The sequence below is a fragment of the Argentina anserina genome, chromosome 5 (genome assembly GCF_933775445.1).
Source record: "Argentina anserina chromosome 5, drPotAnse1.1, whole genome shotgun sequence".
NCBI classification, from domain to species: Eukaryota; Viridiplantae; Streptophyta; class Magnoliopsida; order Rosales; family Rosaceae; genus Argentina; species Argentina anserina.
In genome coordinates, this window is record NC_065876.1 from 6,324,477 (window position 1) to 6,337,522 (window position 13,046).

The window sequence follows — 13,046 nt, forward strand, 5'->3', positions numbered from 1 at the left end:
GCGATCTGCCACCCTGGGCCGCCGTGTCGTGCACCGCCGCTCTCTACGGCATCGCGAGGCCCTCCGCACCAAACCCCGAGCTCGCGCCGCTATGTCTCGCTGCCGAGAGTCTTCTCTCTCTCTCTCTCTCTCCCCGAGCCTTCCTCTGCATCACGTCGCAATCTCCGCCTCCAAGTCGTCGCGTTCCTCGTAGCCGGTCCCTGGAGCACCGTGTGACCTCCGCAGAAACCCTCAAGCTCGCCGCTGCTTGAATCGACGTCGTCGGTTTCTCACGCATCATCGACGAAAAATCGAGCTTCCGTCGTTCGAATTAGGTAAAAATTGATGTAATTGAATTGTTGTTTGTGTTTGTTGGATGTTTGGGATTGATTGGGAGATTTCTGGATCGATTGGAGAACGTTGGGGGAGAATCGGAGGTGTAGGTGTTGAGGGTTGAGCACCGCTGCCTTAGGCGGCGCGTGTGAGAGAGTGAGGTAGTGTAGGGGTGGTCTTGGCCGTGGGAAGGGCGGAGGAAGAAAGGAGGATGATTTTGGGGTGGCGGTGGCGTCATACGCTCCTTGGTGGGTGTCGGCGTGTGGGCCCCACGCGCTGCCACAGTGAGTGACGCGTGAGCGCCACGCGCGGCTTGCCGGAGGTGGCGCGTGTACCCCACGTGCCGCCACGTGAACAGTGTTTCCGGAAGGGTAATTTTATAATTTATTTACGTATGGTAAATGTAAATTTTATTTACATACGGTAATTGTAAATATAAATTACTTTTAGTAAAGGTAAAAAGTAAATTTAGAAGGGTAGATCAGTAATTATTATTTATTGAGACAGTACGTACATTTAAATAGTATTTATACGTACAGAAATACGTAAACAGTATGTACTCGTACATAGATACGTATTAGATGTGTATTTGTACATTAATACTTAAATAGTAACCGTGAATAGTAATAGTGAACAGTGAAATTGACAGTGAACAGTAAATTCGTAAAACCGATTATTACTGTTTCGACATTTAAAGGTTTACGAAACGTTTATAAATTCTTTTCTTATCTTTTCAAGGTCATCGATAAATCAAGGAAATGAATTATCTTCGAAAATTGTGGAATTACGCTCGAGTCGATAAGGTGAGTAAAATCTCACATATTTACGAATCTACCCTTGCGGTGATTCCAAGATTTTTGCAAGAGTTTTAATTATTGAGATACGACATGTATACAATATAGTGGATTATATATATATATTGTATAAATGGTAATAAGTACATATATATATAGTTTGCTATAATATATACTGTTATGAATTCATTTGAAATAGGTCATTTCGATGACGAGAATGTGATTTTAATATGGAGTTTGTTAAACGTTTTGTCTTCGGACTTGTTTATAAATTATGACATGTATATGATATAGTGGATTATATATATGTAATGTATAAATGGTAAATAAATACATATATATATATATAGTTTGCTATATAATATACTGTTATGATATTATTGTGATGATGTCATTTTGATGACAAGATTTTATCGAGCATGTGATTTTTGGTACAATATGATGTGTGATTATTGTACGTGATTTTAACATGGAGATTGTTAAATTGTGATTTGTCTTCGGACTTGATTCTTGGTACAATATGATGTGAGATTATTGTACGTGTTTGGCAAGTTGGAACCTAGCCTTTGGCCGGGCAAAAGTTACGATACAGTTAGAGCTCTAGTTTGTCTGCCGTAGTACTGCATGTGAGGTAACGGGTGGTTATCTGCTCATGGGTACTCAGATTGTTTTGAATGTTGGGTAGCGGGTGGCTATCCAATATCAGCTTTGTATTACGAGAGGGGTAACAGATGTGTACCAGCATTCTTGGTACCCGTATTATAAATGCATTTGGGTAATCAGAAGGGTTACTTAATTTCTCATGAGCGTTTCATTTCATATTTCTTTGGGACAACCAGATGGGCCGTCCATTGACTCATGAGTGCATTTATATTTGTTTGATTTCTGGATTTTCGTATATATTGATATGCGAGTTATATTTTCATTTTACTCATACGAGCTGTAAAGCTTACCGGGTTTGTGTTTACAATCCCGGTGCACCAATTCAATGGTGTAGGGTATACTTCCGCAGGTGTTGATTAGGGGTGATTGAGAGACGACTCCGGAGACTCGAAGTTGTTCGTTACCCTGCTTGTGGTGAGAATTCTAGAGTGGATTTGTGAGTGAGAATTTTGTGAGCATTTATTTTGTGAGTTTTGTGAGAGATTGTGAGGATTATTACATTTCCATTTTATGTATGGATTATAAATTTGGTTTGTAATAATTGGGTTGTCTGAGTTGTATTGAGAACTCAGTAATGATCCGCTGTGACATTTTAAATGATTTCAATTTCATTGAGATTGTTTGGTGTTTAACGACTTTAAATTTTTGAGTTTTTAAGCTCGAAATTTTGGGGTCGTTACAAACAAGGAATCATATCTCAACAAGGATTCTTGACACTTAGCACGATTTCATCATCAATTCACTCATCATCGATATAAACTCTACCTAGACACTTATTCATACAAAATAAATTAAAATATACTAAATAAGAGGTAACAAAGAGTAAGAATAAAACATAAACACATTAAGAACGTCACATTTTGTGCTCCTATCAGTCCATAAAGCAATATATCTTTAGGTGGTTTTCACTCCAATGGACTTGAATAGTTGCGGGTGTCTAAGAGGTAACTCTACTAACTCACGTATCTGAGCAATTTGCTTCCTAACACCGCCAACATCATCATAGCCCACCTCATTCAATCTTTCCTCATCCTCATAGGTTCTCCATCACAGAAAATCTCTGTATCAAGAGCAACAACACAATATTCACCAGGGACTGTCTCAATGACCTTGAACTCAACACTACGCATCCCACCCCTGACTAGGAAAAGGTCACCCATCCTCATAGGCCGGTAAGACTCCAAGAAGTATGCTGTGAAAACAATAGGAATTATATGTAAAAATTAGGGCTGGGTTTGGTACAATACCGGCCCCATTTTACCCATACCATCTACCGACCGACTATATGTTGGTAACAGATTTTTGATACCACAACCGAGCCAAAATATCCCTTTACCGACTTTGTCGGTTGCTGAAAGTCTCGGTTGGTTTGGTTCGGTAACCGTCGGCCGGAAGTTGCAAACTTTTAGTGAGTTTGGCATGCCTCTGATGAGAGATTGGTGATGGAATGGGAAGAACCGAAGACATAGGAGGAGGTGAAACAAAGCTCCCCTTGGAGAAAAAAGAGACCTTTGTGCAGATTTTGGTTGGATTTGAAAAACTTGTGTTGTCTGTGTCCTCCCTGTTCAGATCTATATTTGTTGCAGAGGTGAAGATATGGAGGAGAAGGAAGAAGCTAGATCAAAGAACAAGGAAATTAAAAGAGAAAATGAAGGAGGAAAGAAGAACTGAAAAATTAAAGAATGGGTTCAAAATATTCAATTGTCTTAGATAGAGTCAACTCAGTCAAGGGGAGGAATGAGATCTGGGATTCATGTTCTGGGTTTACGAAAGATGAGAATGAAGAAAGAAAGTTTATGAGGCAACGTTTATTGTACCTTCTTTTATTTTCAGCCTCAAAGATTGAATAAATTTAGTGTTTGCATAATAATAATTAAGTGAAGCATGTGGTGCACTTTGGAGATGGTTCGAATCTTGTCTCATGGAAAGCCTTGACATATTTTGCAATATTTATGCTAAAAATATGTATAATGACAAGAATTCGTTACGGTACGGTATTCATGTACCATACACTATCCTATACCACTATCGTACCGTATTTCTCTCTTGGTTCGGTAGTGCCGAACCGACAAGTTCGGTTACTGAACCTCCGGTTACCGACACATGTTGGTTCGGTTAGTGCACATGTTGGTTCGGTTAGTGCATGGTTGATTTGGTTCGGTCCATTTTTGCCACCCCTAGTGAAAATTCTAAGAAGCACACAAGTCAACTGTAATAAAAGGACTAGGGTACACCAAAAATAAACTTCCATAAGGAAACTCACGCTTCAAATACGCATCAAACAAGCTTCCAGTTACGCTTTCAATTGTATCATTGATTAGAAGGATGTGAACTCGCTTCCCATACTAGACATCAGGACAAGTATGAACAAATACAACAGCTCCAAGATGTACCCTGAGAATCTGAGATTAGCCCTTACAACAGTTGTTCATTCTGATTTTCGGTTCTTCACGTAGTTCATCAGCAAGAACAATGCAAACTATATCTTTCGTTTCTTCCCCTGTAGACCGTAAGAAAATATTACTAAATTCAAAGTATATTTGAGAAATGTGCTCTATCAGAATATAGTAGGGCAATATACCTTTATTAGCAGTGTCACATCGGAAAAACTGCAGTTTTTCCATTGTAGCAGGGTGCAAGGACATCACAGAATTATCATCATTGATAGCTTCATCAACCACAAGTCGATTAGGAGACTTATTCCGCTCCAAAATCGCAGTCGAATAATCCTTCTTAGCTTTCCTGTTTCAACCACATAATTTAATTACTCTCACCAAGCGGTGAAATAGTAATGCATTATCATCAGAGACCACGATCAAACACTATACCAAATATTCCTTCTACAATTCAATCGGTAGTACTCAAAAAAACTAGGTCCTCTTACCAGAGACTCCAAATTTCTCATGATAAACAATAATTGAATCCAATAAGAGAGTAGTGTCAAAAGATATAACAATACAATAAACACAAAATCCAAACTCACAGCGGTCGATCAATATGTACATATTTGAATTCGGTTACAGTGAATACAGACAAAAAAAATGTGAAACCTAGAAGCTCTACACAATCCCAACAGAACAATCAACACTATCATACAAACAAACCTAAAAACAAAGCAGGTTCTGGATTCTACTTTAGTTCAATAACATTCATAGCACAAAAACCACAATTACCATAAAATAAAAATCACATCTTTAACAAAAGTTCAAAGCTTTTCTACTTCCAAAACACCAAGAGGTTCTAAAGATAAACACATACGGGTCGGAAGAAGCCTGGGCCGGATTGGATGCGCTCGGATCCGCCATTGCTGTCTACCTCTGAGCTTTTCCGGCAGTCAATAGTTGTCCTACTCTCTGAACAAGACATTGTGCGAGAGAAGAGAGCAAATTCTGTCTATTTATAAAACACCAACGCTGCTTCTGATTTTCTAAGAACAAACCCAAAAGTGGAGAGTTCATGTTGGATAACGTGCAGTGGATGATCGGAGGGCTTGCAGAGATTGGGTCACACTTGATGGCGAGCTTGATCTTCAGTTCTTCGCTGCCCATTTGGTAAATCCAAAGTCCAGGTACTTCAATAGTTAAGTTTATTGTATTGAGCTGACTGGAAGTATGATTCTTCAGAAATTATTTAAAACTTTGAACTTTATGGTGATAAAGTATTGGGTTTCTAACTTTCAGTGTGATCTTTTACTTACTTATTTACTGAGTTCTGCTCATTGCCTTTTGAAGTGAGAAGTATACTGAGTTTTACGTAAGTAATTAATGAATGGATAAATGTGAAATTTAGTTTGCATTTTTCTTATGATGATGTGCTTATATGTTGGTTATAGGTTGCGGATTGCGGTACGAGAGAGTTTACAGATCAGAAGAGATTAGAGATGACTGTTGGAGAATTCGTTGAGCAATAGCATTGGGGATTCTGAGCAGGAGCATGGTATTGCTCCGAGTCAGGCAGCTCGGAGCAAGATGTTGATGTATTTGAAAGACTGGCATTTTGTAAGGGGGTATTTCACATTACTCTTAATTTTTAAAAGTTCTTTTAAAAAAAATTATCTAGTTTTTTCTTCATTATACACGAAATTATTATCATTCTCTTTAATTTAAATTACAATATGTCACTATTAAAAACGAATTAGTCAATTAACAAATTATGCTCTCATTTATTACCTTAATTATAGATTTTCATAGTCTCTTAATAATTGTAATTTTTTTTACTCATCATAAATTTAGAAACAATGGAACATTTCTTAATTACATATCTAGATTTCAGAAGCTTTTCAAATTTAATTCAATATCAAAATCACTTATGTGACACAAACTTTCCATTTCTTTGAATAATTTAAACAATCTATTTCATAGGTAGATTTCATATGAACAACAATGCAACTTACGTTTGAGGTATATATATAAGTTTTTTCCTCTATCTAGTAGGTTTTTTATTTTTAATTACAACCTAATGATTATGTATGTATCTATATGGATGTTTACATATTTTCTAGGAATCTTTATATCAACATGTTTGTTAGTTATCTATCATTCCAAAGATCTATTTCATAGGTTGAATCTGCAATTTATATTGATATGCATGCTTCTATCTATTAGGTATCAGTAGAGAGTGAAAAAAAAGTTGAAACATAGAAAAAAAGTTTATTGCCATACAAAGTTCATGTACAATGATACGAAAATTTTTTTTTTGAGAAAATATATATACATACATACTGCATGGATAACGACATACGTACTTTATTGACAGATTCAAAAAATTAAAATGAACAAATGATACAAATACACAACAAGCTAGCTTGTAATTCTCTCATAGGATCTATAAAAGTTGGACTAGTGTTTGTGTTCTGAAACTTTGATCTTAGTTATATAAAGAAGTTTTTCTCAAGGAAAATTTGAAATCAAATCTTTCAACAATTTAATGTAATGAAAAATTATTTGAGTGTTTAAATTAGACATGTAAAATGAAAATTTATAAATAAATGCTAAGATTAAGCAAACTAAAATGATCAAAAGGGCAAAATAGACTTGTACAAAAAAAATTTGGGTTTAGATTGAAAAAACATTTGGATGTGAGTTTAATTTCAAAAAGGGGCTCCAATATTGGGTTTATCTCTAATTTTCTCTCTTATAAAGATACCAGTTAGAATCCAGCTTTTGTTAATTGGGTTTTGGTAGTTCAGGAGCTAGTTATGTATTATGTCATATATAGTTGGGGAATAGATTACTTTCTTCATTGTTGCTACTGATTGCGTCAGGTGTTACTCTTTAAGGGTCTGTTACTAGTGGCGGATCATGGATGCTTGCTTAGGGGATGCTTGAAGTTTTAAATCGAAGAAGAATAAAATATTGATAATCTCAACAGTGCGAAATTTTTTTATTAATCGAAGCCAAAATAGATACACCTAGTCAGGGGGAGCGTAATGAGTCTAATCCCTCAAATGCATACAATAGAAAAACTTAAACTAACTAAATTCAACTCTACGAGTCGATAGCTCTTCAAACTCTTTTATAACCTTTTTATTCCCTATAGATTCAGCATACTCTTTCTCAATATAAAGAACCATACAATCGCCAAGAAACTCATCTCATATCTTATTTCTAAGTTTAGTTTTGATGATGTTCATAGCTGAAAATGTCATTTCAGTTGTTGATGTAGAAACAAAAATAACCAAAACTAAACAAATCAATCTATGAAGAATAGGATAAAACTCACTTTTACTTGTTTGAACCAAAGTGTGGCACAAATCAGCAATGGATTTCAATTTATGGAATTTTGGATCAGGTCGTGTGTGTGTGTGAAATTGAAGATGTTGGTGTGAGAGAAGATTGAGTGTGGGTGGGTGTATGTGTAGATGTGAATGATGAGATTGAGTGCGGGAGAAATTAAGGAGAGAATAGGGGATGCTCCAATTAAAAAACAAAAAAAATAATGCTAATGCTTGAGCATCCCCTCCATAGAGGATCCGCACTTACTTGCCCATAGTTGGGTTGATCTAGCTCAAATAAGTCACTTATTTTATATTCCTTCCGAACCTGATCTCCAGGAGTACCCAGAATATACAGCATACACAACTCCGATGTTCTTCTGTGATGATTGGCTCAATGCATATCTTGATAATTATCGTATGCATAACGACCCCAAAGGAAGCACTTGCCTTCTTCTATCATCTCAGCGTTTTACTTCTTGTGAAATTACAAGAAAGTGCTCTCTTAATGCTGCCGAGTGAAGCAAAGTTCCAATATTCTCATACATCATTTGTCCCTTTCTTTCTTTGTTTGACACTCTTGATCATTTTCTTCCGTGCATGATTCTTCACTCCGAGCATGAAGAACCAAACTCTAAAGAGTCCCAAGTTTCATAAAGAAATTCTCTATCTTAATTATGCTCGAGCCTTGGTTTAAGAACAAAAAATATACAAAATACATGCTTGCTCTCCAAACTAGGGGGCAGTAGTACATTGCATCGTTGATACACAACATCAAAAACTAAGCATCAGAACAAAATTTAAGCTCAGTGACAGTTCATGTAATTATGTTCTACCATTGACTGGAGAAGTTACAATAAAAGAAGGCATACCAGTATGAGTAGTCAAAGAGTCTGGGAATTTGTTCTCCTTAGACCAAAGCCAGATCTTGGACACAGAGAAGCTCTCACCTTTCCGGCACCCACTGATTTTCTTCCCCTCTAAATTCCCACTAACTTTAAGGTGTTTGTCATCAATGTGTAGCTTTGTATCAATGCCTGCACCAAAATCATGGGACAAGGCCACTTGAAGATTAGAATCACCAAGTACATACTGATATGTCCCCATTGAGTAGCATCTCCTAGCATCCAAATTACACCTACTTGTTTCTTCCATTCCTTCATTTGTTGAGCTCCTGAACTTGCCAAGTCTCACTGAAAACACCCTCTTTTCGCCACCAGCTTCCTCCGAAGCTGAACATCTCCGACCACTTAAACCCCCATTGTCTCCATCACCACTGAACCTAGTTGACATTGCTCCACAGTCATCAAAATTCAACACCGGGTTTTCCAATACCAGACCTGAGCCCAAAAGGGGGCCTCTACAAAGAGGACATGTTGAATTTGAGAGAAGCCAAGTGTCAATACAATCCATATGAAATGCATGACCACAATGAGGAAGCAACCTCAACTTGTCAGGCTCAGAAAACTCACAAAGACAGATAGCACAATCAAATTGCTCATCTGAACCAACAATGTCTTTGCAGCAGAACACAGGCAAAGAGTCTATGACAGCTTGGTCTAGGCCTGAATCGTGTAAGCGGAAGAGGTGTTGAAGCTGTCTTCGAAGATTTCTAGAGCTAGAGCTTTCTGCAGGGTGTCTACTAATGGATTGAAATATTGGTGAAGATGAGCTCATAATGAACAATCTCAAAACCAAATGAACAAGACCACCAATGAAGAAGATAACAGCTAGAACTACTACAACCACAAAAATTACTGGACTCATACTGGTGGTACTGTTCATATGATAGTGAAGCTGAGAATGAAGTTGGGGTTGGAGAGTTTCTCAATTAGATGGAATCGTGGAGATCATTATAAGGGATCACTAAATTCTTGAACAAGATGCGCAGCTAGAGAAGACTCTTGCTGTGAGAGTAGAACATAGAGTAAAGAAAGAAAGAGAAAACTAAGAGGTGGAATCAAGAATGTGAAGGAATTAAGTACTGAAAGAGACAAAGAGTAAAGATGGGTTCTTGAAGAGTCACATATAGCTAAGGGATAAACTTTGCAAAGACATATCTTTTGTTGAAACTGGACCCTTTGTGTTTTTGAACTCCTTTTGCGCAACAGAAGCAAAGGATAATTATTTCAGTTTGTATTGCCTAATGAGATGCATATAAACAATGTCGGTTAGGGGGTTAGGCAATGGCGCCTAAAAATGACTAGGAGAGAATGTGAACCAGGAAGAATGGAAAGGCCAAAATGCAGGTCTCCTTGTTTTGACTGTCCAAATTGGTCACTATAAGTCTGTAGCTTCTTCAACTTCAGGATTGATCAGAATGATTCTCCTTCAGTGATGGTCTCCTATATATGTAATTGCCTGCTTATATGGCAACTTTCATCAATGCAGCCATGCAGGTGTATCGGCCACTTTGATATTACTACAGTACGTACTCTTGAACTATAATCACATAGTAACACTATTTACAACATAAGTACATAATATGCGAGGACAGAGCCTTAAAGAAAGATATTTAAGAAGAATGATAGTAGATATTTACGGTGTTTCTAATACAAAACAACTTACTCAACAATGGAAGTGAGTAGTAATTTCTTCCCCTCCAAAAGTGAGTGAAAATCTCTGGCCTTTCTGTGTCAGGTTTTTTTTTTTTGGTTAAGGAATAAGCTTCATTAAAATGGGGAAAATCCCAAGCCAAAAAAGGCCAAATACAATACAACATAATCTAAGAAAAATTACAACTTGACACAATCCGTATAAAAAGTGTAATTAAGTGAAACCCTAAAAATAAATTTAACATTACAACATCATCAACATCACAAAATCAGCCGCCGCCATGACTTGAGCGATGATGCCCGAACTGCCAAACTAATCCCAAAACACAGAAGATATGGAAATCCACTACCAAGAGGAAGAGCTCCCTCAAAACAATACCACACAATCCACCATCGTAACCTAAGCAATGGTTGTGGCTAACAAGAGAGAACCGAAAACTGTAACCAATGACAGGAACCAGTACCGAAGAAAATGGGGGGGGGGGTGATGAACCCACTCGTGAGAACCCATAATCTAATTGTGAAAATATTAGAAGGAACAATATGGTTAGAAATAAACACACAAGGAATCACACAAAGACAATAGAACACAAGATTTGTTAACTACAGTGGAAACCTTCCTCAAGGTAAAAACCATTGTGAGACTTTTCACATAGTCCACACGAAACTAAATCCACTATAATAGTAATAAGGTTACAAATCCTATAAGTAGTGATATTCGACGGAATCACTTTACTAGTATTACAAGCCAACTTGTATCGAATATGACTAACTTATATTACACACTTGAACTCAATCTTCTCACTGAATGAAGGATCTGAACACGCCTTCTTGCTTTAAAATTTCACTAATCTCAACACTTATGCAAATGCAAGATGCAATAAATAATAAGTCAATGAATAGAGTTTTGTTAAAACAATTATGCAGACTATGCAACACTTAACAAATTCTCATGCAAAAACTCTATTGAAGCTTTTTGTTTTTTCATAAAAAACCATAAAGAGAGAAACACAAATCTCTTTTTCCTATCGTCCAATAGCCTAATTAAAGATCTTTTGTTATCAAACATATATAGGAGTGAAGACTCCTCTTTGTTCTGAGAATCCAAACCTTAATTGACATCGAATAAGGAAATATCTTTAACAAAAAGATTATCAATAAAGAAAAGATAATTCATGACACAATACCATTAAAAGCATAACCAAATGAGATAAATATCATTTTTTAAATCAATCAAGATAAATTTGTATTAATCAAGATCCACCATGATTAATACAAATCTTTCCTAAACATATGATTTCCTATTTTAGCTCAATCATGATAAAAGCAAATCAATCACCATCAATAGTATAAATCGCTTTCTAACATGTGACTTCATCTAATCTGATATTGACAACTCATTTAAATCAATCATCATAAAAATAATTTTTTTTCAAAAGAATGAGTTTCAAAAGAATATGAGTTATGGATGCAAATGATATGCAATTACCTGATATCTTTGGGATCACATAAAAGAAACTTGCATTCCAAACTTATCACTAGCACCCAAAAAAACTATCATTGTATAGGATGACAAAAAAGTACGTACAAGAAACTTGTACTTACAAATTGGTAAGTGCACAACTGCACTTTATGCGTGCAGACACAGGCTCACATGAAGGTTCACAATGATAGTTGTTGGGTTGTTTTGGTAATAGATGACCAAAACTCTGAAAATAATTGGGATAGATGGACATATTGATAAGGAAACGAGTCTTTTCGAATTAAACAAAGCTAGTACAATAATCCACAGAGGGAAAATACACCACATGGGTGAGATTGGCTCATGAACATGAGGCCAAGAATAACAAGAAATAAATAAAAGCATGAATAATAGCCTAACTACCTCCAAGAAGCCAATTGCCCTGGCCCAGGCCATCACCACATGAGGCATAGAAGGAACCCAGGCCCGTTGAGCCAATGAATTCACGTGCGATGTCGTCTCCGATTTACTATGTTGTCGCACTGGAATCAGTGTGCCACCGCCAATCAAGCAGCACACAAAACAACAATTTACGAGACATAGTGTATAGCCTGACGTCGGGATTGCCGCATCACCACCTTAGACCACGTTGTGTCGTCGGTGGAACCACCCACACCTGCAATCATTCCCAGACCCTTTCTCACGATCCAGATAGCAGGTCCGCCAGTACACAAAGCTGAACCACCGACATTGGTCCGGCAACCCAAACCATGAAGATCCAGAAACCACCGCCACCAGCCCAGTTAGCAAAACCCTCGCAAGCTTCTCCATCAATGCAACAATCCAACAAATAAGAGAGAGAGAACCATATGATTGATTGGATTCCTTCTCACGAGCAAGAGTAATAACCTCCCGTCCGACCGCACACCACGTACACCGGCTAGGCCATAGGCCGGCACCGATGTCGCTGGAGTGCAGTCGGACAAGATCTAGTGAAGAAATGGTTTTTTTTGTTGGGCGCGTGAGGCGCGTTCTAACCTATCGCTCTTTTCAACGGCGACCTTATAATTATTGAGCTCCTTTCTGTGTGAGATTAGCTATGAGGCTACACTGACCACACAACCCTACCAAGCTTTGGATCTTTACAGATTGAACACAGAACTTGGCCTCTTCAAATCAAATCATTTACACGCGTAGATATGATGACAAAATGTAATTTCCAAAGGGTAGACAAAATGAGATGGTGGGGTAACATTTGCTTTGCCTTTTCATGAATTACATGATTGTAGTGAAGAAGAGTAGCACTTTTGTTTTGTTTGCAGATCAGAGACCTGAAAGTGAATACTAATTTCTGACGCACTATGATATTGATTTCAAGTTTTCAACAAATGCAGAAGGGCAGATACAGCGTTAATTGAAACACACATCTGTCGAACGTACACTAAAGGCCTAAAGGGGTCTCTCAATTTTGGTTTGATGTGAAATGATGTCCAACAAGGGCACCAGAGATCGAGGTCTTTTGTGATGTTGATGTTTAACCCTAAATG

The 13,046-nt window shown here is 37.3% G+C and overlaps 1 protein-coding gene across 1 annotated transcript; it reads right to left on the reverse strand.

Annotated features, from left to right (window-relative positions):
- Positions 1–8,264: 8,264 nt before the first annotated feature.
- Positions 8,265–9,255, reverse strand: LOC126796271 (RING-H2 finger protein ATL47-like). The gene is made up of 2 exons (XM_050523053.1): positions 8,625–9,255; positions 8,265–8,519 (listed from the first exon to the last, which is right to left on the reverse strand). Exons 1-2 carry the CDS (start codon positions 9,247–9,249, stop codon positions 8,308–8,310), a joined length of 837 nt encoding a protein of 278 aa, XP_050379010.1. The 5' UTR covers positions 9,250–9,255; the 3' UTR covers positions 8,265–8,307.
- Between the last annotated feature and the right edge of the window lie 3,791 nt (positions 9,256–13,046).